This window comes from Salvelinus fontinalis, chromosome 23 (assembly GCF_029448725.1).
Source record: "Salvelinus fontinalis isolate EN_2023a chromosome 23, ASM2944872v1, whole genome shotgun sequence".
In the NCBI taxonomy this organism is placed as follows: domain Eukaryota; kingdom Metazoa; phylum Chordata; class Actinopteri; order Salmoniformes; family Salmonidae; genus Salvelinus; species Salvelinus fontinalis.
The window spans coordinates 12,887,607-12,908,716 of NC_074687.1; the positions used below are offsets into that span (position 1 = coordinate 12,887,607).

Sequence of the window (21,110 nt, forward strand, 5' to 3'; positions counted from 1 at the left end):
TAGTCAGCGTAGCTACTAAAACTAACGCATTAGTAAACCGGTTAGCTACAATCATGCAGTACAGTGTACAGTGCACTACAGTGTAGCCTCCCGGGTGGGGCAGTGGTCTAGGGCACTGCAACAGATGATATCTAACTGCACATGTGTTTTTTCAAGATGCTGAAAGAAAGAAATTATATTTCTCCACTCCAGTTCCCAAGTCCACATTCCAAATTAGGCTACATTTGGTGTATATCAAATGAAAAATTCTCCAGGAGTTGTTGGCTGCTTGTTGGCTGCTGTTCCTTCACTCTGCGGGCCAACTCATCCCAAACCCTCTCAATTGGGTTGAGGTCAGCTGATTGTGGAGGCCAAGTCATCTGATGCAGCACTCCATCACTCTCCTTCTCGGTCAAAAAGCCCTTACACAGCCTGGAGGTGTGTTGAGTCATTGTCCTATTGAAAACAAATGATAGCTCCACGAAGCGCAAACCAGATGGATTGGCGTATCGCTACAGAATACTGTGGTAGCCATGGTGGTTAAGTGTGCCTTGAATTGTAAATAAATCACAGACTGTGTCACCAGCAAAGCACCCCCACACCATCACACCTCCTCCTCCGTGCTTCACGGTGGGAACCACACATGCAGAGATCATCTGTTCACCTACTCTACGTCTCACAAGACACGGCGGTTGGAACCAAAAATCTCAAATTTGGACTCATCAGACCAAAGGACAGATTTCGACCAGTCTAATGTCCATTGCTTGTGTTTCTTGGCCCAAGCAAGTCTCTTCTTCTCATTGGTGTCCTTTAGTAGTGGTTTCCTTTCAGCAATTCAACCATGAAGGCCTGATTCATGCAGTGTCCTCTGAACAGTTGATGTGTCTGTTACTTGAACTCTGTAAAGCATTTATTTGGGCTGCAATCTGAGGCTGGTAACTCTAATGAACTTATTCTCTAAAGTAGTGGTAACTCTGAGTCTTCCATTCCTGTGATGATCCTCATGAGAGCCAGTTTCACCATAGCGCTTGATGGTTTTTGCGACTGCACTTGAAAAAACGTTCAAAGTTCTGGAAATGTACCGTATTAGCTGACCTTCATGTCTTAAATTAATGATGGAGTGTCGTTTCTCTTTGCTTATTTGAGCTGTTCTTGCCATAATATGGACTTGGTCTTTTACCAAATAGGGCTATCTTCTGTTTACCACCCCTACCTTGTCACAACACAACTGATTGGCTCAAATGCATTAAGAAGGAAAGAAATTCCACAAATTAACTTTTAACAAGGCACACCTGTTAATTGAAATGCATTCCATGTGACTACCTCATTAAGCTGGTTGAGAGAATGCCAAGAGTGTGCAAAGCTGTCATCAAAGCAAAGGGTGGCTAAAATCTATTTTGATTTCTTTAACACTTCTTTGGTTACTACATGATTCCATATGTGTTATTTCACAGTAAAAATAAAGAAAGAAAGAAAAAGACAAACCCTTAAATGAGTAAGTGTGTCCAAACTTTTGACTGGTTCTGTATATATATATAATATTATTGCTATGTGAGAGGTTATAGACCTACAGTCAGTGCCCAGATTTCAGTTTCAATTGAACCCATCTGAACAGTAGGCTACAGTTCCCTTGACATGCCACGAGCCTATTTGATGTCCCCATTTGGTGACTGTCGAATTCATATAGCGCCTTACAATCATCACCATAACATGGCGGCACTGCTATCATTCTCTTTTACCACTTCACCAAATCTTTCCCAAACATTACTTTTCCGGCCCTCTCTTCTCTTTATTTTCAACTCTCCATTTCGCAGCTTTTCTCTTATTGAAGTAAACTCAGACGTTTTTGCTGCCGTGCATCTCTCCCAAAAGTATTTTGCGATTGGCGTGAAGGCTATTTGGCACAGGTGTACAGTTATGCCCTAAAATGTAGTCTTACGCACTAATGCCAGATAGCCTGAAACAGGGTTTTCCCAAATTTGACCCCTCTGGTGGTTTTATTTGACACCACAAGTAAAAACAAAAATGTATTTTCATTTTTTGCAGAAAAGACTGTAAAGACACCAGGAAATCATCTCCAGTTGATTTTAATTTTGGAAATATTTTCCCAAGTATTCCCAAGCATTCAATTTGCAGTCTACAAATGATTGTTAAATATGTTCCGGCCCACCGACCCTCCTGTCAAGAAAAAAATAAAAATATTCCCGTGGCTGAATCTAGTTGATAATGGCTTAAAAAAATGAAAGAAAAACCTTCATGTAGACTATATATATAAATTGCACAAGAATGACATATCATTTTAAGGTATTGTTTTCTCTTTAATCAATCCGTCTGCCACCAACTTGGTGTGGTGCTCCCAAAGATGGTGGATTATAAAGATGACTAAAAAACATTGGAAAAAATGGTCCCAGTTCCGTTCTTCTTAAGGGTTGGCTTTCCCATAGGCACCAATGCAATAGTAGCTTTGTCTGGTCTACTTAGTTCATTGACTGTATATGACTTGTTGTACTACTTGTTGTAGTCAACTATTCTCATTCTCTGATGTAACAAGTCTTTCTTTATTGTAAATGCATTTACTGTAAAAAAAATCACATTTAAAAAAAAAAATTAAGTATTTATGACAAATCGATGCTTTGGTTTTCACTGTGGACCAATGTTGCAGTATTTACTATACAAAAATAGTATGAACATTTATGTTAATATAGTTTCCCAACCTTTTAATCTCTAAAAACAATTCTGTCACTTAAAGGCAGGGCTGGACAGTTATTTTACTCCTCGGATTACTGATGAAACTAATAGTTGGCTGCTCCCCGAGGCTCCTCCCTCTATCCACACTGGACTCCGGGTCTCTCAGTTGGCACACGTTATTGATCAATCGGAGGGTCTCTTTCCTCACAGATGCCGATAACAGGAAGTACATCACAGGGTCCAAGTAACTGTTGAGGGCGGAGAGTAGCAACACCACTTCATTGGCTTTGTGATAAGGACCATGTGATAAGGGACGAAGCAGACAGTAAACAGGAAGAGGACGAAGAACGTCTTCCTGGCGGTGCGGGTGTAGCGGGGTGCGTTGGGGAAGTCCGGTTTCTCTCTCGACAACCTCAGCAGCTTGAGGCCGATTTTCCCATAAGACACCACAAGGCAGACGAACACCAGCCAGAACGTGGCAACCAGGAAGAGGTTGAAGTAGGCCTTCCCCTTCGCACGCTAACGCTGTTTATACTGGAAACACCTGGGGGATTCGTCGAAAATAAAATAATTATTAGTGTAATTGTTCAAAATCTGGGACCTACTGAAATAAAGAATATCAACAAAGTTCAACTTGAAAAATAAGGATTAGATTTTTTAAACATGAAAAATTAAACCCACTTGATCAGACTCCTCGTTGCCCTCTGAGAGGAGAATCATGGATATGACGGAGGCAAGGGCCAGGGCCCAGATCGTCCCACAGATGGCAGAGCTCCATCTGGTGGCCTTGAGGCGGTACTGGCCCCCGGCGTGACGCTGGATCTTCAGATAGCGATCCACACTGATCAACCCTAATAAGGTGATACTGATGTACATGTTCATATAGAAGAGGTTCCCCACTACCTTACAGAGGGTGGGGCCCAGGTCCCAACGGTTTGCTTTACTGTGGTAGAGCACTCTGAATGGAAGACAGATGACCAGTAGCAGGTCGGCTAAAGCTACGTTGATGAGGAACACTCTGACAGAGTTATTTTTGGAGTGGACATATAGAAAGACCCAGAGAGCCAGGATGTTGCCGGTCAGGCCCAAGACGAAGAGGACTGAGTAAAGGACAGCTAGAGGGATCCGGAGGGAGCTGTCGTCAAGGTGACAGTGTTCCCTGGGGTCAGGGATCATGGGTAAGAGGGTCGTGAAGGTTTTCTCCGTGGTGACGAGTGGGTGGGAGGAGTTGGAAAGGGGAAAGGCAATGACGTTGGAAGATGTTCATCATGATGTCGGTTTCACTCTTCAGTTCTCAGTCCTGCAGGACAAAGTGAAGAAAAATAAAGTTTCAGCCAGAAACATTGTCTACCTCCTTAAATCAAACAAAAGTCAGCCTGACTGGGGTTTTTGGCTAGGCGAGTGGGAAGCAGTTGTGTGTTGTTGTAACTCGATTTAGGATTAAGTGAATGTGTTTCTTGGTTCTTCCAGATAGATCTCTTGGGAAAGTTCTTTGCTCTCATTAGTGCTGGTCTGTTTTGATGGCAGGAGGCCAAACTGGGCGATTTAGGTCCAGATCAGCACCTAATCCACTAATCATTCATTATACATCACTCAGGCACTGAGCACACACTGCCCAGCTGACTGACCACTACTGACTACACTACCGGGCCTATAAGAAAACAAGGGGTGGACGAGGGGACGAGGGGAATAACATAGATTTTTACTTGAATTCTCAAGTGGCTAATTGAGGTAAAACAGTAATTATGCTCATAGATTATGCATGTATCAACTACACATTGACACATCCAGCCCAAAGCGGGAGGTTTAAAAAATACGGAGTATGTCTTTAATTCAACAAAACTTTATCCCCTTGCAAAATACTTCATAGACCCGCCAGTTAAACCTTGAAATGGTTGGAAAATATTGTGGTTGGTATTTTGTAGCAGTGTAGTTCCATTACTTTGGGCTCTATCCAGTAAAAGGAAAGAACTTGCTCTTTACACTTTGAGAATGTCATTTGGAATTGACGTAATCAAAGAAACAATGGGTTTGGTTTGAAATAAGAATGGCAACACAATAATTCACAACACAATCTCTCACAGCACGTAAAGAAGGTGATTTTGCCTTACCCTTTAAATCTGGCAACAGCTTTTCATTCAATACACACAGTACTGACCGTGTGAATTGGGTCCATTTGAAATGTTGTTTCTCTTCTCTCTTTGTGAATGTGCTTTGTGGCAAAATATCTCTTTCTCTCTCTCAGAGATTAATAATTCAACTTTATTTTCTTAATCCAGTCTGTCTTTTATTTTCTTAATCCAGTCTGTTTTGCTCTAGCTTTTTCTCCCTCTTTCTTAGAAAATTGGAGCTGTTCCAAATAGATGGCTGTAGTCGAAGGTCCCAGTTCTTTAGGTTCTCTTCTTTAGAACCCACAGTATCTGCTGTTCTCCCACCCTCTCTTTCCTCTCCTCTGCTTTGCCTCTAGCTATTAACAGCCTTCAGCTGTGCTCTAGTCTCGAAAGCTGTGAAACGTTCAAGTGCAGAATCTGATGAGGGGGAGATGCGTAGGTCCCAGCCCACTGTTGATTACACATGCTAGAGCAACCACCAACAGCACAGACCGCCAATATACACTAATTATACAGCATACCTGAAGTATGCATATTAGTTATATATAACCGCGATTGCAGATCGTTTTTGTGCTGTGTTCCACCTACAGCCTTTGTAATTTCATTGAGACCTTCTAGGTTATTGAAACAATGTTTTAGTAGCCACTATGGTTCAAGCATCAGCCCAGTTTTAATCTACCACCCAGGAGAACTAGCCGTAACCTAACCCTTGGTCCAACCCACCATTTTGAGAAAAACACAAAAATTGAATACTAAATAGAGACAAAAGTTACTTTGTGTCTGTGTTGAAAATAAGACATGAGTTTGAGAATATTACAAGACTGTCATATGCAACTCTTGTTAACAGATTGAAACGTATGTGTGGGTGCTTCATTGGAGCGAGTCTTCAAACAGCTGGTAGTGAAAGCAGCACTGTCTTCGATGTATAGGTTTCTTTAATGATGTTTTAATGGCTGTCTAGGGCTAATGGCTAGGGCTGTAGTGGTCTAGGGCTAATGGCTAGGGCTGTAGTGGTCTAGGGCTAATGGCTAGGGCTGTGGCGTTCTGTGGCGGTCTAGGGCTAATGGCTAGGGTTGTGGCGGTCTAGGGCTAATGGCTAGGGCTGTAGTGGTCTAGGGCTAATGGCTAGGGCTGTGGCGGTCTAGGGCTAATGGCTAGGGCTGTAGTGGTCTCGGGCTAATGGCTAGGGCTGTAGTGGTCTAGGGCTAATGGCTAGGGCTGTGGCGTTCTAGGGCTAATGGCTAGGGCTGTAGTGGTCTAGGGCTAATGACTAGGGCTGTGGCGGTCTAGGGCTAATGACTAGGGCTGTAGTGGTCTAGGGCTAATGGCTAGGGCTGTGGCGGTCTAGGGCTAATGGCTAGGGCTGTAGCGGACTTACGCTAATTGACCGTTAATGAACATAAACACATTTTGCATCTCCTAGCTACCACACGTAGCTTACAAGCCACTGATGTGGACCTTTAGAACTTCTACATTTTAAAAAGTAAAAAAAATCTATTTAATATAGCCTACACAATCGTTATTTTAGACAGGTCTAAAGAAACATGATATGAAGAATTTGTCAGAGGAAAGACCAAAAAATTGTCATAGACTCCAGTTACCCAAGTCATAGACTGCTCTCTCTGCTACCACACGGCAAGCGGTACTGGAGCGCCAAGTCTAGGACCAAAAGGCTCCTTAACAGCTTCTACCCCCAAGCCATAAGACTGCTGAACAATTAATCAAATGGCCACCCAGTCTATTGACACCCCCCCATTTGTTTTTACACTGTTGCTACTCGCTTTTTATTATCTATGCGTAGTCACTTTACCCCTACCTACATGTACAAATTACTTCAACTAATCTGTACCCCCGCACATTGACTCGGTACCGGTTCCCCCCTGTATATAGCCTCTTTATTGTTATTTTATTGTGTTACTTTTTATTATTTTTTACTTTTGTTTATTCTGTAAATATTTTCTTAACTCTTTCTTGAACTGCATTGTTGGTTAAGGGCTTGTAAGTAAGTATTTCACTGTAAGGACTACACTTGTTATGTTCGACGCATGTGACAAATAAAGTTTGATTTGATGTAGCCTATTTCTCAGGAACAGAATAACCAATTCTGAGTTGTCCTTATGTTAGGCCCTGATCGGACTATGCCATATGGCTGTGGGCTACGCTAGTTAATTTAGCAGACAATATTTGCTTAGAATTCTGTGGCATTATTTTATTTTACAGTATGACGAATACAACTGAACATAGCTGAGTAAAATAGAAAGGATATTTTCCCAAAATGTTTTCTGAGGGAATGCGCACATGCGGCTATTCTGTGTTGAGCGGTTAACAAAGAATCAGGTCCTCCTATATGCTTAATTTAGAGTTATTTATGCAACTGTAGTTGTGATACAAATGTTAGGTTATACAGTGCATTCATAAAGTATTCAGACCCCTTGACTTTTTCCACATTTTGTAACGTTACAGCATTATTCTAAGAATGAATCAATTGTTTTTTTTCCTCATCAATCTACACACAATACCCCATAATGACAATGCAATTTCTTTTTTTGAAATGTATGCAAATGTAAAAAAATTGAAACAGAAAAATCACATTTACATAAGTATGCAGACCCTTTAGTCAGTGCTTTGTTAAAGCACCTTTGGCAGCGATTACAGCCTTGAGTCTTCTTGGGTATGACGCTGCAAGCTTGGCACACCTGTATTTGGGGAATTTCTCCCATTATTCTCTGCAGATCCTCTCAAGCTCTGTCAGGGGACTGCTGTCCCTGTCAACTGTCAACTGCACAGCTATTTTCAGGTCTCTCCAGAGATGTTCGATCGTGTTCAAGTCCGGGCTCTGGCTGGGCCATTCAAAGACATTCAGAATCTTGTCCTGAAGCCACTCCTGCATTGTCTTGGCTGTGTGCTTAGAGTTGTTGTCCTGTTGGAAGGTGAACCTTTTGCCCCATGTCTGAGGTCCTGAGTGCTCTGGAGCAGGTTTTCATCAAGGATCTATTTGTACTTTGCTCCATTCATCTTTCCCTTGATCCTAACTAGTCTCCCAGTCCCTGCCGCTGAAAAACATCCCCACAGCATGATGCTGCCACCACCATTCTTCACCGTTGGGATGGTGCCAGGTTTCCTCCAGACGTGATGCTTGGCGTTCAGGCCAAAGAGTTCAATCTTGGTTTCATCAGACTAAAGAATCTTGTTTCTTATGGTCTTAGAGTCCTTTACGTGCCTTTTGGCAAACTCCAAGCAGGCTTTCATGTGCCTTTTACTGAGGAGTGGCTTCCGTCTGGCCACTCAAACGTAAAGGCCTGATTGGTGGAGTGCTGCAGAGATGGTTGTCCTTCTGGAACGTTCTCCCATCTCCACAGAGGAACTCTGTCAGAGTGAACATCTGGTTCTTGGTCTCCCCCGATTGCTCAGTTTGGCCGGGCGGCCAGCTCTAGGAGTCTTGGTGGTTCGAAACTTCTTCCATTTAGAATGATGGAGACCACTGTGTTCTTGGGGACCTTCAATGCTGCAGACATTTTTTGGTAGGTACCCTTCCCCAGATCTGTGTCTCGACACAATCCTGTCTCCGAGCTCTACGGACAATTCCTTCGACCTCATAGCTTGGTTTTTGCTCAGACATGCATTGTCAACTGTGGGACCTTATAGACAGGTGTGTGCCTTTCAAAATCATGTCTTATCAATTGAATTGACCACAGGTGGACTCCAATCAAGTTGTAGAAACACCTCAAGGATGATCAATGGAAACAGGATGCACCTGAATGCAATTTTGAGTCTAATAGCAAAGGGTCTGAATACTTATGTAATACATTTGCAAACATTTCTAAAAACCTGTTTTTGCTTTATCATTATGCGGTATTGTGCGTAGATTGATGAGGATTTTTATTTTATTTCATCAATTTTAGAATAAGGCTGTAAAGTAACAAAATGTGGAAAAAGGGAAGGGGTCTGAATACTTTCCGAAAGCACTGTATATTATACTAACAACTGTATTCTATAAAATAAATTATACATGTTCTCTCTTCCCCCCCCCCCACTCCCCCCCCAGCCCCACTGTGTCCTCCTGGCATCTAAAGAAAACAGTGCTCCAGTGAAGCTGGGAGGGTTTGGCGTGGCCATCCAACTGGGAGAGTCAGGACTGGTGGCTGGAGGTAAGCAACGCCATGCATGCTGGAAATGTCTGGCTGTCAGGCTCTGTCCAAGATCCACACTAGCATACCACATGGAATGAAGAAGAATGTACTGGCGCCTTGTCTTCTAAATGGTATGCTAGTGTGGATATTGTAAAAGAGGCTATGTCGTGTTTACAGATGTAGGATCTTACTTTGATTACCCTGATGGAAGATAACTTTTGTGCAATGCAGGAAATGTAAAACTTGTAGTGTATTTGAGGTTTAAAAAGGCTTACGTTTGTAATTTCCCCCTTGAAATTTCAGACTTGATTTTCCCTTACAAGCAATGTACCAACCCCTACAAAAATGTCCATTAATTACAATCCACATAATAATTTACATTTCCTCTTGGTGCAGGACTATTTTCCTGCTGTTGCAAACTGGCTCAAGATCTCACACCTGTATGTTCCAATACCCACACTAGTATACCATTTAGAATGCATGGCCAGTTGTTATGCTAGTGTGTAACATAGCTTCTCACTCTGCTATCTCAAAACAGGAATGCTACAACTTTTATCAACGTAATCTGTACTTGCTAACTTGTACTTTTCATATTTTTTCTGCTGTTTGTACAAACATTTCAGACATAGGACAGAGAGAATCTGGGCCTTCATGGGTTCATTAATAATACAACCAAATAAATGGGAAATATTGGCACCATCTAATCGGACAATCTTTGGGGTGAACTATCTCTTCAATGTCTTTGCCACATGTACCAGCTGTATGAATGAATTGTTAAGTTAACATCACCTTTAAATGAGTGTTTTAACAGCAGCCAAGATAAACATACACACTGTGCTCCATAGTGCTATCCATTCACACTGACCCAGGAAGAACTAGAAATGTATCTTCATCCCTGTAATGCATTACTCGTATCAATGACATATATAAGCTTTCTTCAGACAATGGTTTGACTAGGTGACCCAACAATCCAACTTCCTCTTACTAACCACGACTCTGTTGTTCATCTGAAACAGTTCCCTATGTGTTTTAACTTGAATGGGAGAGTGTTGAGCCAGTAACTGAAAGGTCACTGGTTTGAATACCCGATGTGTCCTTGAGAAAAGCACTTAACTCTAATTTGCTCCAGAGGCGTCGTACCACTATGGCTGACCCTGTAAAACAATACATTTCAAAATAAAATGAAATAAAAATGTATTTGTCACATGCAGATGTTAATGCGAGTGTAGCGAAATGCTTGTGCTTCTAGTTCCGACCATGCAGTAATATCTAACAAGTAATCTAACCTAACAATTTCACAACAACTACCTTATACACACAAGTGTAAAGGAATGAATAAGAATATGTACATAAAAATATAAATGAATGAGTGATGACCGAACGGCATAGGCAAGATGCAGTAGATGGTATAGAGTACAGTATATACATATGCAATGAGTAATGTAGGGTATGTAAACATTATACAAAGTGGCATTGTTTAAAGTGGCTAGTGATACATTTTTTTCATAAAGTTTTACATTGTTAAAGTGGCTAGAGTTGAGTCAGTATGTTGGCAGCAGCCACTCAATGTTAGTGGTGGCTGTTTAACAGTCTGATGGCCTTGAGATAGAAGCTGTTTTTCATTCTCTCGGTCCCTGCTTTGATGTACCTTTACTGACCTCACCTTCTGAATGATAGAGGGGTGAACAGGCAGTGGCTCGGGTGGTTGTTGTCCTTGATGATCTTTATGGCCTTCCTGTGACATCGGGTGGTGTAGGTGTCCTGGAGGGCAGGGAGTTCGCCCCCGATGATGCGTTGTGCAGACCTCACTACCCTCTGGAGAGCCTTACGGTTATGGGCGGAGAAGTTGCCGTACCAGGCGGTGATACAGCCCGACAGGATGCTCTCGATTGTGCATCTGTAAAAGTTTGTGAGTGTTTTTGGTGACAAGCCAAATTTCTTAAGCCTCCTGAGTTTGAAGAGGCGCTGCTGCGCCTTCTTCACAACGCTGTCTGTATGGGTGGACCCTTTCAACTTTCCACCCTCTTCACTACTGTCCCGTCGATGTGGATAGGAGGCTGCTCCCTCTGCTGTTTCCTGAAGTCCACGATCATCTCCTTTGTTTTGTTGACATTGAGTGTGAGGTTATTTTCCTGACACCACACTCCGAGGGCCCTCACCTCCTCCCTGTAGGCCGTCTCGTCGTTGTTGGTAATCAAGCCTACCACGTCTGCAAACTTGATGATTGATTTGGAGGCGTGCATGGCCACGCAGTCATGGGTGAACAGGGAGTACAGGAGAGGGCTGAGAACGCACCCTTGTGGGGCCCCAGTGTTTAGGATCAGCAGGGTGGAGATGTTGTTACCTACCCTCACCACCTGGGGGTGGCCCGTCAGGAAGTCCAGGACCCAGTTGCACAGGGCGGGGTCGAGACCCAGGGTCTCGAGCTTAATGACGAATTTGGAGGGTACTATGGTGTTAAATGCTGAGCTGTAGTCGATGAACAGCATTCTTACATATGTATTCCTCTTGTCCAGATGGGTTAGGGCAGTGTGCAGTGTGATTGCGATTGCATCATCTGTGGACCTATTGGAGTGGGTCTAGGGTGTCAGGTAGGGTGGAGGTGATATGGTCCTTGACTAGTCTCTCAAAGCACTTCATGATGACGGAAGTGAGTGCTACGGGGCGGTAGTCGTTTAGCTCAGTTACCTTAGCTTTCTTGGGAACAGGAACAATGGTGGCCCTCTTGAAGCATGTGGGAACAGCATACTGGGATAAGGATTGATTGAATATGTACATAAACACACCAGCCAGCTGGTCTGCGCATGCTCTGAGGACGCGGCTGGGGATGCCGTCTGGGCCTGCAGCCTTGCGAGGGTTAACATGTTTAAATGTTTTACTCACGTTGGTGGCAGTGAAGGAGAGTATGCAGGTTTTGGTAGCGGGCCGTGTCAGTGGCACTGTATTGTCCTCAAAGCGAGCAAAGAAGCTGTTTAGTTTGTCTGGGAGCAAGACATCGTGGTCCGCGACGGGGCTGGTTTTTCTTTTGTAGTCCTAGATTGACTGTAGACCCTGCCACATACATCTCGTGTCTGAGCCGTTGAATTGCGACTCTACTTTGTCTCTATACTGACGCTTAGCTTGTTTGATTGCCTTGCGGAGGGAATAGCTACACTGTTTGTATTCGGTCATGTTTCTGGCCACCTTGCCCTGATTAAAGCAGTGGTTCGCGCTTTCAGTTTGCGCGAATGCTGCCATCAATCCACGGTTTCTGGTTGGGAATGTTTTAACAGACGCTGTGGGTTACAACATCACCGATGCACTTGCTATTAAACTCGCTCACCGAATCAGCGTATTCATCAATGTTGTTGTTCGACGCTATCCGGAACATATCCCAGTCCATGTGATCGAAGCAATCTTGAAGCGTGGAATCCGATTGGTCGGACCAGCGTTGAACAGACCTGAGCACGGGTGCTTCCTGTTTTAGTTTCTGTCTATAGGCTGGGAGCAACAAAATGGAGTCGTGGTCAGCTTTTCCGAAAGGAGGGTGGGGGAGGGCCTTATATGCGTCGCGGAAGTTAGAATAACAATGATCCAGGGTTTTGCCAGCCCGGGTCGCGCAATCGATATGCTGATAAAATTTAGGGAGCCTTGTTTTCAGATTAGCCTTGTTAAAATCCCCAGCTACAATAAATGCAGCCTCAGGATATGTGGTTTCCAGTTTACATAGAGTCAAATTAAGTTATTTGAGGGCCGTCGATGTGTCTGCTTGGGGGGGAATATACATGACTGTGATTATGATCGAAGTGAATTCTCTTGGTAGATAATGCGGTCAGCATTTGATTGTGAGGAATTCTGCACCTATCCGGTGTATGTGACAATAAAACATATACAAATGAATACAAAAATACATACAGTACATAACAACAAACATACATAACAACAAACATCCATACATACAGTACATGGAACGATGTGCGCTGAGAGTTGGGAAGCAAGTTCAGGGAGTGAGTGGTTTAATAAATAAACGTAACATAATACAAAACAAGAAACCGCTAACAGCACAGAGACATGACACAGAAACAGAAACAATGATGCCTGGGGAAGGAACCAAAGGGAGTGACATATATAGGGAAGGTAATCAGGGAATTGAAAGAGTCCAGGTGAGCGTAACGATGGTGACAGGTGTGCGCCATAACAAGCAGCCTGGTGACCTAGAGGCCGGAGAGGGAGCACACTTGACAGTACATAACAACATACATACATACATACATACATACATACATACATGCATACATGCATACATACAGTACATAACAACAAACATACATACAGTACATAACAACATACATACATACATACATAACAACATACATACATACATACATACAGTACATAACAACATACATACATACATACAGTACATAACAACATACATACATACATACATACATAACAACATACATACATACATACATAACAACATACATACATACATAACAACATACATACATACAGTACATAACAACATACATACATACATACATAACAACATACATACATACATACATACATACATACATAACAACATACATACATACAGTACATAACAACATACATACATACAGTACATAACAACATACATACATACATACATAACAACATACATACATACATAACAACATACATACATACAGTACATAACAACATACATACATACATACATACATACATACATACATACATACATACATAACAACATACATACATACATAACACCATACATACATACATACATACATACATACATACATACATACATACATACATACATACATACATACATACAGTACATAACAACATACATACAGTGGGGCAAAAAAAGTATTTAGTCAGCCACCAATTGTGCAAGTTCTCCCACTTAAAAAGATGAGAGACCTGTAATTTTCATCATAGGTACACTTCAACTATGACAGACAAAATGAGAGAAAAAAATCCAGAAAATCACATTGTAGGATTTTTAATGAATTTATTTGCAAATTATGGTGGAAAATATGTATTTGGTCAATAACAAAAGTTTATCTCAATACTTTGTTATATACCCTTTGTTGGCAATGACAGTGGTCAAACGTTTTCTGTAAGTCTTCACATGTTTTTCACACACTGTTGCTGGTATTTTGGCCCATTCCTCCATGCAGAACTCCTCTAGAGCAGTGATGTTTTGGGGCTGTTGCTGGGCAACACGGGCTTTCAATTCCCTCCAAAGATTTTCTATGGGGTTGAGATCTGGAGACTGGCTAGGCCACTCCAGGACCTTGAAATGCTTCTTACGAAGCCACTCCTTCGTTGCTCGGGCGGTGTGTTTGGGATCATTGTCATGCTGAAAGACCCAGCCACGTTTCATCTTCAATACCCTTGCTAATGGTAGGCTTTGTTACTTTGGTGCCAGCTCTCTGCAGGTCATTCACTAGGTCCCCCCGTGTGGTTCTGGGATTTTTGCTCACCGTTCTTGTGATCATTTTGATCCCACGGGGTGAGATCTTGCGTGGAGCCCCAGATCGAGGGAGATTATCAGTGGTCTTGTATGTCTTCCATTTCCTAATAATTGCTCCCACAGTTGATTTCTTCAAACCAAGCTGCTTACCTATTGCAGATTCAGTCTTCCCAATACTTATTTTCCACCATAATTTGCAAATAAATTCATTAAAAATCCTACAATGTGATTTTCTAATTTTCTAATTTTGTCTGTCATAGTTGAAGTGTACCTATGATGAAAATTACAGGCCTCTCTCATCTTTTTAAGTGGGAGAACTTGCACAATTGGTGGCTGACTAAATAATTTTTTGCCCCACTGTACATAACAACATACATACATACACGACCAGTCAAAAGATTTAGAAAACCTATTAATTCAAAGATTTTTCTTTTTTACTATTTTCTAAATTGTAGAATAATAGTGAAGACATCAAAACTATGAAATAACACATATGGAATCATGTAGTAACCAAATAAAGTATTTAACAAATGTAAGGGCTGTCATTCTCCTCATCCTCGGATGAGGAGAGGAGAGAAGGATCAGTAGACCAAAATGCAGCATTAGGGAAATAAGCCATCTCTTTATTCGTAACGACGGCACACGAAAACAAACACTTTTACAAAATTACAAAACAAAAAAACGACGTAGACGAAACCTGAACATGAACTTAACTAACTAAACGTAAAACTCACGGACAGGAACAGACTACATCAAAACGAAACGAACAGTCAAACAGTCCCGTATGGTGCAAACATAACACAGATACGGAAGACAATCACCCACAAACAAACAGTGAGAACACCCTACCTAAATATGACTCTTAATTAGAGGAAAACGCAAACCACCTGCCTCTAATTAAGAGCCATACCAGGCAACCCAAAACCAACATAGAAACAGAAAACATAGACTGCCCACCCAAAACACACGCCCTGACCATAAACACATACAAAAACAACATAAAACAGGTCAGGACCGTTACAGAACCCCCCCCTCAAGGTGCGAACGCCGGGCGCACCAGCACAAAGTCCAGGGGAGGGTCTGGGTGGGCAGTTGACCACGGTGGTGGCTCAGGCTCTGGACGCTGTCCCCACACCACCATTGTCACTCCCCGCTTCTGTCTTCCCCTCCCAATGACCACCCTAAAACTAACATCCCCTAAATGAACGGCCAGCACCGGGACAAGGGGCAGCACCGGGACAAGGGGCAGCACCGGGACAAGGGGCAGCACCGGGACAAGGGGCAGCACCGGGACAAGGGGCAGCACCGGGACAAGGGGCAGCACCGGGACAAGGGGCAGCACCGGGACAAGGGGCAGCACCGGGACAAGGGGCAGCACCGGGATAAGGGGCAGCACCGGGATAAGGGGCAGCACCGGGATAAGGGGCAGCACCGGGACAAGGGGCAGCACCGGTACAAGGGGCAGCACCGGGACAAGGGGCAACACCGGGACAAGGGGCAGGTCCCGGCTGATATACTCAGGCAGATCCTGACTGAACGGCTCTCGACGCTCATGGCTGGCTGACGGCTCTCGACGCTCATGGCTGGCTGACGGCTCTCGACGCTCATGGCTGGCTGACGGCTCTCGACGCTCATGGCAGGCTGACGGCTCTCGACGCTCATGGCAGGCTGACGGCTCTCGACGCTCATGGCAGGCTGACGGCTCTCGACGCTCATGGCAGGCTGACGGCTCTCGACGCTCATGGCAGGCTGACGGCTCTCGACGCTCATGGCAGGCTGACGGCTCTCGACGCTCATGGCAGGCTGACGGCTCTCGACGCTCATGGCAGGCTGACGGCTCTCGACGCTCATGGCAGGCTGACGGCTCTCGACGCTCATGGCAGGCTGACGGCTCTCGACGCTCATGGCAGGCTGACGGCTCTCGACGCTCATGGCAGACGGGCGGCTTAGCAGGCTCATGGCAGACGGGCGGCTTTGCAGGCTCATTGCAGACGGATGGCTCAGACGGCGCTGGGGAGACGGATGGCTCAGATGGCGCTGGGGAGACGGATGGCTCAGATGGCGCTGGGGAGACGGATGGCTCAGATGGCGCTGGGGAGACGGATGGCTCAGGTGGCGCTGGGGAGACGGATGGCTCAGATGGCGCTGGGGAGACGGATGGCTCTGGCCGGATACGGCGCACTGTAGACCTGGTGCGTGGTGCCGGAACTGGAGGCACCGGGCTAAGGATAAGCACCTTCCTACTAGTGCGGGGAGCAGGGACAGGGCACACTGTACTCTCAAAGCCCACTCTATAACTGATGCGAGGTACCGGCACTGGTGACACCGGGCTGAGGACAAGCACATCAGGATTAGTAGGGGGAGAAGATACAGTGTGTACAGGGCTCTGGAGACGCACAGGAGGCTTTGTGCGTGGTGCCGGAACTGGAGGCACCGGGCTAGATACACGCACTACAGGGAGAGTGCGTGGAGGAGGAACAGGGCTCAGGAGACGCACTGGTAGCCTAGTGCGTAGTGTAGACACTGTAGGTACTAGGCTGGGGCGGGGAGGTGGCGCCGGAAATACTGGACCGTGGAGGCGTACTGGCACTCTTGAGCATTGAGCCTGCCCAACCTTACCTGGTTGAATGCTCCCGGTCGCCCGACCAGTGCGGGGAGGTGGAATAACCCGCACCGGCCTATGTAGGCGAACCGGGGAAACCATGCGTAAAGCAGGTGCCATGTATGCCGGTCCGAGGAGACGCACTGGAGACCAGACGCGTTGAGCCGGCCTCATGACACCTGGCTCAATACCCAATCTAGCCCTGCCAGTGCGGGGAGGTGGAATAACCCGCACTGACCTATGCACTCGTACAGGAGACACCGTGCGCTCTACTGCGTAACACGGCGCCTGCCCGTACTCCCGCTCTCCACGGTAAGCCTGGGAAGTGGGCGCAGGTCTCCTACCTGCCCTTGGCCCACTACCTCTTAGCCCCCCCCCCAAGAAATTTTTGGGTGTTACTTACGGGCTTTTTGGGCTTCCGTGCCAGACGCGTTCCCTCATAATCTCCGGTAGCCTCTGCTCTCCTCAGTGCCTCCAGCTGTTCCCATGGGAGGCGATCCCTACCAGCCAGGATCTCCTACCATGTGTAGACACCTTTTCCGTCCAATATATCGTCCCATGTCCATTGCTCCTTCTTTACCTGTCCCTTACTCCGTTGAGTTTTCCCTTGCCGCTTGGTCCTAGCGTGGTGGGTGATTCTGTAAGGGCTGTCGTTCTCCTCATCCTCGGATGAGGAGAGGAGAGAAGGATCAGTAGACCAAAATGCAGCATTAGGGAAATAAGCCATCTCTTTATTCGTAACGACGGCACACGAAAACAAACACTTTTACAAAATTACAAAACAAGAAAACGACGTAGACGAAACCTGAACATGAACTTAACTAACTAAACGTAAAACTCACGGACAGGAACAGACTACATCAAAACGAAACGAACAGTCAAACAGTCCCGTATGGTGCAAACATAACACAGATACGGAAGACAATCACCCACAAACAAACAGTGAGAACACCCTACCTAAATATGACTCTTAATTAGAGGAAAACGCAAACCACCTGCCTCTAATTAAGAGCCATACCAGGCAACCCAAAACCAACATAGAAACAGAAAACATAGACTGCCCACCCAAAACACACGCCCTGACCATAAACACATACAAAAACAACATAAAACAGGTCAGGACCGTTACAACAAATCAAAATGTATATTTTAGATTCTTCAAGCTTTGCACACTCTTGGCATTCTCACAACCAGCTCCACCTGGAATGCTTTTCCAATAGTCTTGAAGGAGTTCCCACATATGCTGAGAACTTGTTGGCTGCTTTTCCTTCACTCTGCGGTCCAACTCATCCCAAACCATCTCAATTGGGTTGAGGTCGGGTGTTTGTGGAGGCCAGGTCATCTGATGCAGCACTCCATCACTCTCCTTCTTGGTCAAATAGCCCTTACACAGCCTGGAGGTGTGGTGAGTCATTGTCCTGTTGAAAAACAAATGATAGTCCCACTAAGCGCAAACCAGATGGGATGGCATATCGCTACAGAATACTGTGGTAGCCATGCTGATTAAGGGTGCCTTGAATTCTAAATAAATCACTGACAGTCTCACCAGCAAAGCATCCCCACACCATCACACCTCCTCCTCCATGCTTTATGGTGACAACCACACATGCGGAGATCATCCGTTCACCTACTCTGCGTCTCACAAAGACATGGCGGTTGGAACCAAAAATCTCACATTTGGACTCATCAGTCCAAAGAACAGATTTCCACCGGTCTAATGTCCATTGCTCGTGTTTCTTGGTGCAAGCAAGTCTCTTCTTCTTATTGGTGTCCTTTAGTAGTGGTTTCTTTGTAGCAATTCGACAATGAAGGCCTGATTCACATAGTCTCCTCTGAACAGTTGATGTTGAGATGTGTCTTTTACTTGAACTCTGAGAAGCATTTATTTGGGCTGTAATTTCTGAGCTGGTAACTAATGAACTTATCCTCTGCAGCATAGGTAAATCTGGGTCTTCCTTTCCTGTGGCGGTCCTCATGAGAGCCAGTTTCATCGTAGCGCTTGATGGTTTTTGCGACTGCCTTTTGACTGACCTTCATGTCTTAAAGTATTAATGGACTGTTGTTTCTCTTTGTTTACTTGAGGTGTTCTTGCCATAATATGGACTTGGTCTTTTACCAAATAGGGCTATCTTCTGTATACCACCCCTACCTTGTCACAACACAAGTGATTGGCTCAAACGCATTAAGAAGGAAAGAAATTCCACAAATTAACAAGGCACACCTGTTAATTGAAATGCATTCCAGTTGACTACCTCATGAAGCTGGTTGAGAGAATGCCAAGAGTGTGCAAAGCTGTCATCAAGGCAAAGGGTGGCTACTTTGAAGCATCTCAAAAGTAAAATATATTTGTATTTGTCTTCACTATTATTCGACAATGTAGAAAATATATAGAAATTAACAAAAACCTGTGAATGAGTAGGTGTAACCAAATTTTTGACTGGTACAGTACATACATACATACTTACATACATACATGTATGTATCTCCTGAGTGGCGCAGCTGTCTAAGGCACTGCATCTCAGTGCTAGAGGTGTCACTACAGACACTGGTTCAATTCCGGTATGTATCCCAACCGGCCGTGATTGGGAGTCCCATAGGGCGGCGCACAATTGGCCCAGCATCGTCCGGGTTAGGGGTTTGGCTGGGTAGGCCGTCGTTGTAAATAAGAATTTGTTCTTAACTGACTTGCCTAATTAAATAAAAGGTTAAATAAATAAAATAAAAATACATACAGACCAACAAACATCCATCCATGCATAGATACATATTGTATTTCTCTCTCTCCCCTCCCAGGTCGTGTAGGCACGCCCCATTTCATGGCCCCAGAGGTGGTGAAGAGGGAACCGTATGGTAAGCCTGTAGATGTGTGGGGCTGTGGAGTCATCCTGTTCATCCTGCTGTCTGGCTGCCTGCCGTTCTACGGTACCAAGGAACGCCTGTTCGAAGCCATCTGCAGGGGAAAATACAAGGTAGTAGTTGATTTACAAAACGCCAATAACTCAGTGTACCTACAGTATGGTATTAGTAGCCTTATCCTGAAAGCATCCGTATGTGCTTCTTTCTCTGTCTGTGTCTGTCTGTCTGTCTGTGTGTGTGTGTGTGTGTGTGTGTGTGTGTGTGTGTGTGTGTGTGTGTGTGTGTGTGTGTGTGTGTGTGTGTGTGTGTGTGTGTGTGTGTGTGTGTGTGTGTGTGTGTGTGTCTGTGTCTGTGTCTGTGTCTGTGTCTGTGTGTGTGTCTCCAGCTGAACCCCAGGCATTGGGGGCATATCTCAGAGAGTGCTAAGGACCTGGTGAGACGGATGCTTATGCTCGACCCTGCAGAGAGAATCACTGTCTACGAGGCACTCAACCACCCCTGGCTCAAGGTACACACACATACACACACACACACATATATATATATCTATATATACACACACACAAAAACACACTTTCTTCAACCACCCCTGGATCAATGTAGACACACACAAAACACGCACACACATAATGACTTCTTGGGCCAGTGAAGGCTAGTAAAGTGAGAGTGTGTGTGTGTGTGTGTGTGTGTGTGTGTGTGTGTGTGTGTGTGTGTGTGTGTGTGTGTGTGTGTGTGTGTGTGTGTGTGTGTGTGTGTGTGTGTGTGTGTGTGTGTGTGTGTGTGTTGATCAGGAGAGAGACCGTTATGCCTATAAGATCCACCTGCTAGAGACGGTGGAACAGCTGAGGAAGTTCAACGCCAGGAGGAAGCTCAAGGTCCCCAAATTCTACTTTCCTTTTCTAGTTGGAATGACAATAGGAGTGTTATTGTTTTGGAACGTTTGGTGATAAAATGGAGGATGGTTTATCTAACTGTCTGTGTCTGTCTCAGGGAGCCGTACTGGCAGCAGTCTCCAGTCACAAATTTAACTCCTTTTATGGAGACCCACCAGAGGAGATGCCTGACTTCTCTGAAGATCCCACATCCTCAGGTAGAAGGAACACACACACACACACACTGGTACACATACACATACATAAACAAACACACACCTGCACACACCAACACACACACAGACACATCAACACAGACACACCCATGACAACAAAACTGTTACCACAGCGAGGTGAAAATCCAGAGACACTACTATCATTCAGGAAGAGGCAGTCCAG

The 21,110-nt window shown here is 44.7% G+C and overlaps 2 protein-coding genes across 19 annotated transcripts in view; one reads left to right on the forward strand and one right to left on the reverse strand.

Moving 5' to 3' along the window:
• The window catches only part of LOC129820868 (peripheral plasma membrane protein CASK-like), a 237,314-nt gene that overhangs the window by 129,691 nt on the left and 86,513 nt on the right, over positions 1 to 21,110 (forward strand). For 9 of the 18 annotated variants that reach the window (XR_008754252.1, XM_055877923.1, XM_055877926.1 and 6 more), the window contains 5 exons: positions 8,824 to 8,926; positions 19,777 to 19,955; positions 20,225 to 20,347; positions 20,631 to 20,714; positions 20,830 to 20,929. Coding sequence is in view for 17 of the 18 variants with exons in the window: in XM_055877923.1 (XP_055733898.1) it covers positions 8,824 to 8,926; positions 19,777 to 19,955; positions 20,225 to 20,347; positions 20,631 to 20,714; positions 20,830 to 20,929 (589 nt within the window). In the remaining variant the exon portion in view is untranslated. The remainder of the gene's footprint in view (positions 1 to 8,823; positions 8,927 to 19,776; positions 19,956 to 20,224; positions 20,348 to 20,630; positions 20,715 to 20,829; positions 20,930 to 21,110) is intronic. The other 9 variants (XM_055877920.1, XM_055877925.1, XM_055877927.1 and 6 more) reach the window with 1 other exon arrangement.
• Positions 2,061 to 4,341, reverse strand: LOC129820876 (probable G-protein coupled receptor 34). The gene is given in 3 exon segments (XM_055877944.1): positions 2,061 to 2,964; positions 2,967 to 3,186; positions 3,331 to 4,341. Coding segments are annotated over 3 exon segments (975 nt in total). The 5' UTR covers positions 3,844 to 4,341; the 3' UTR covers positions 2,061 to 2,722.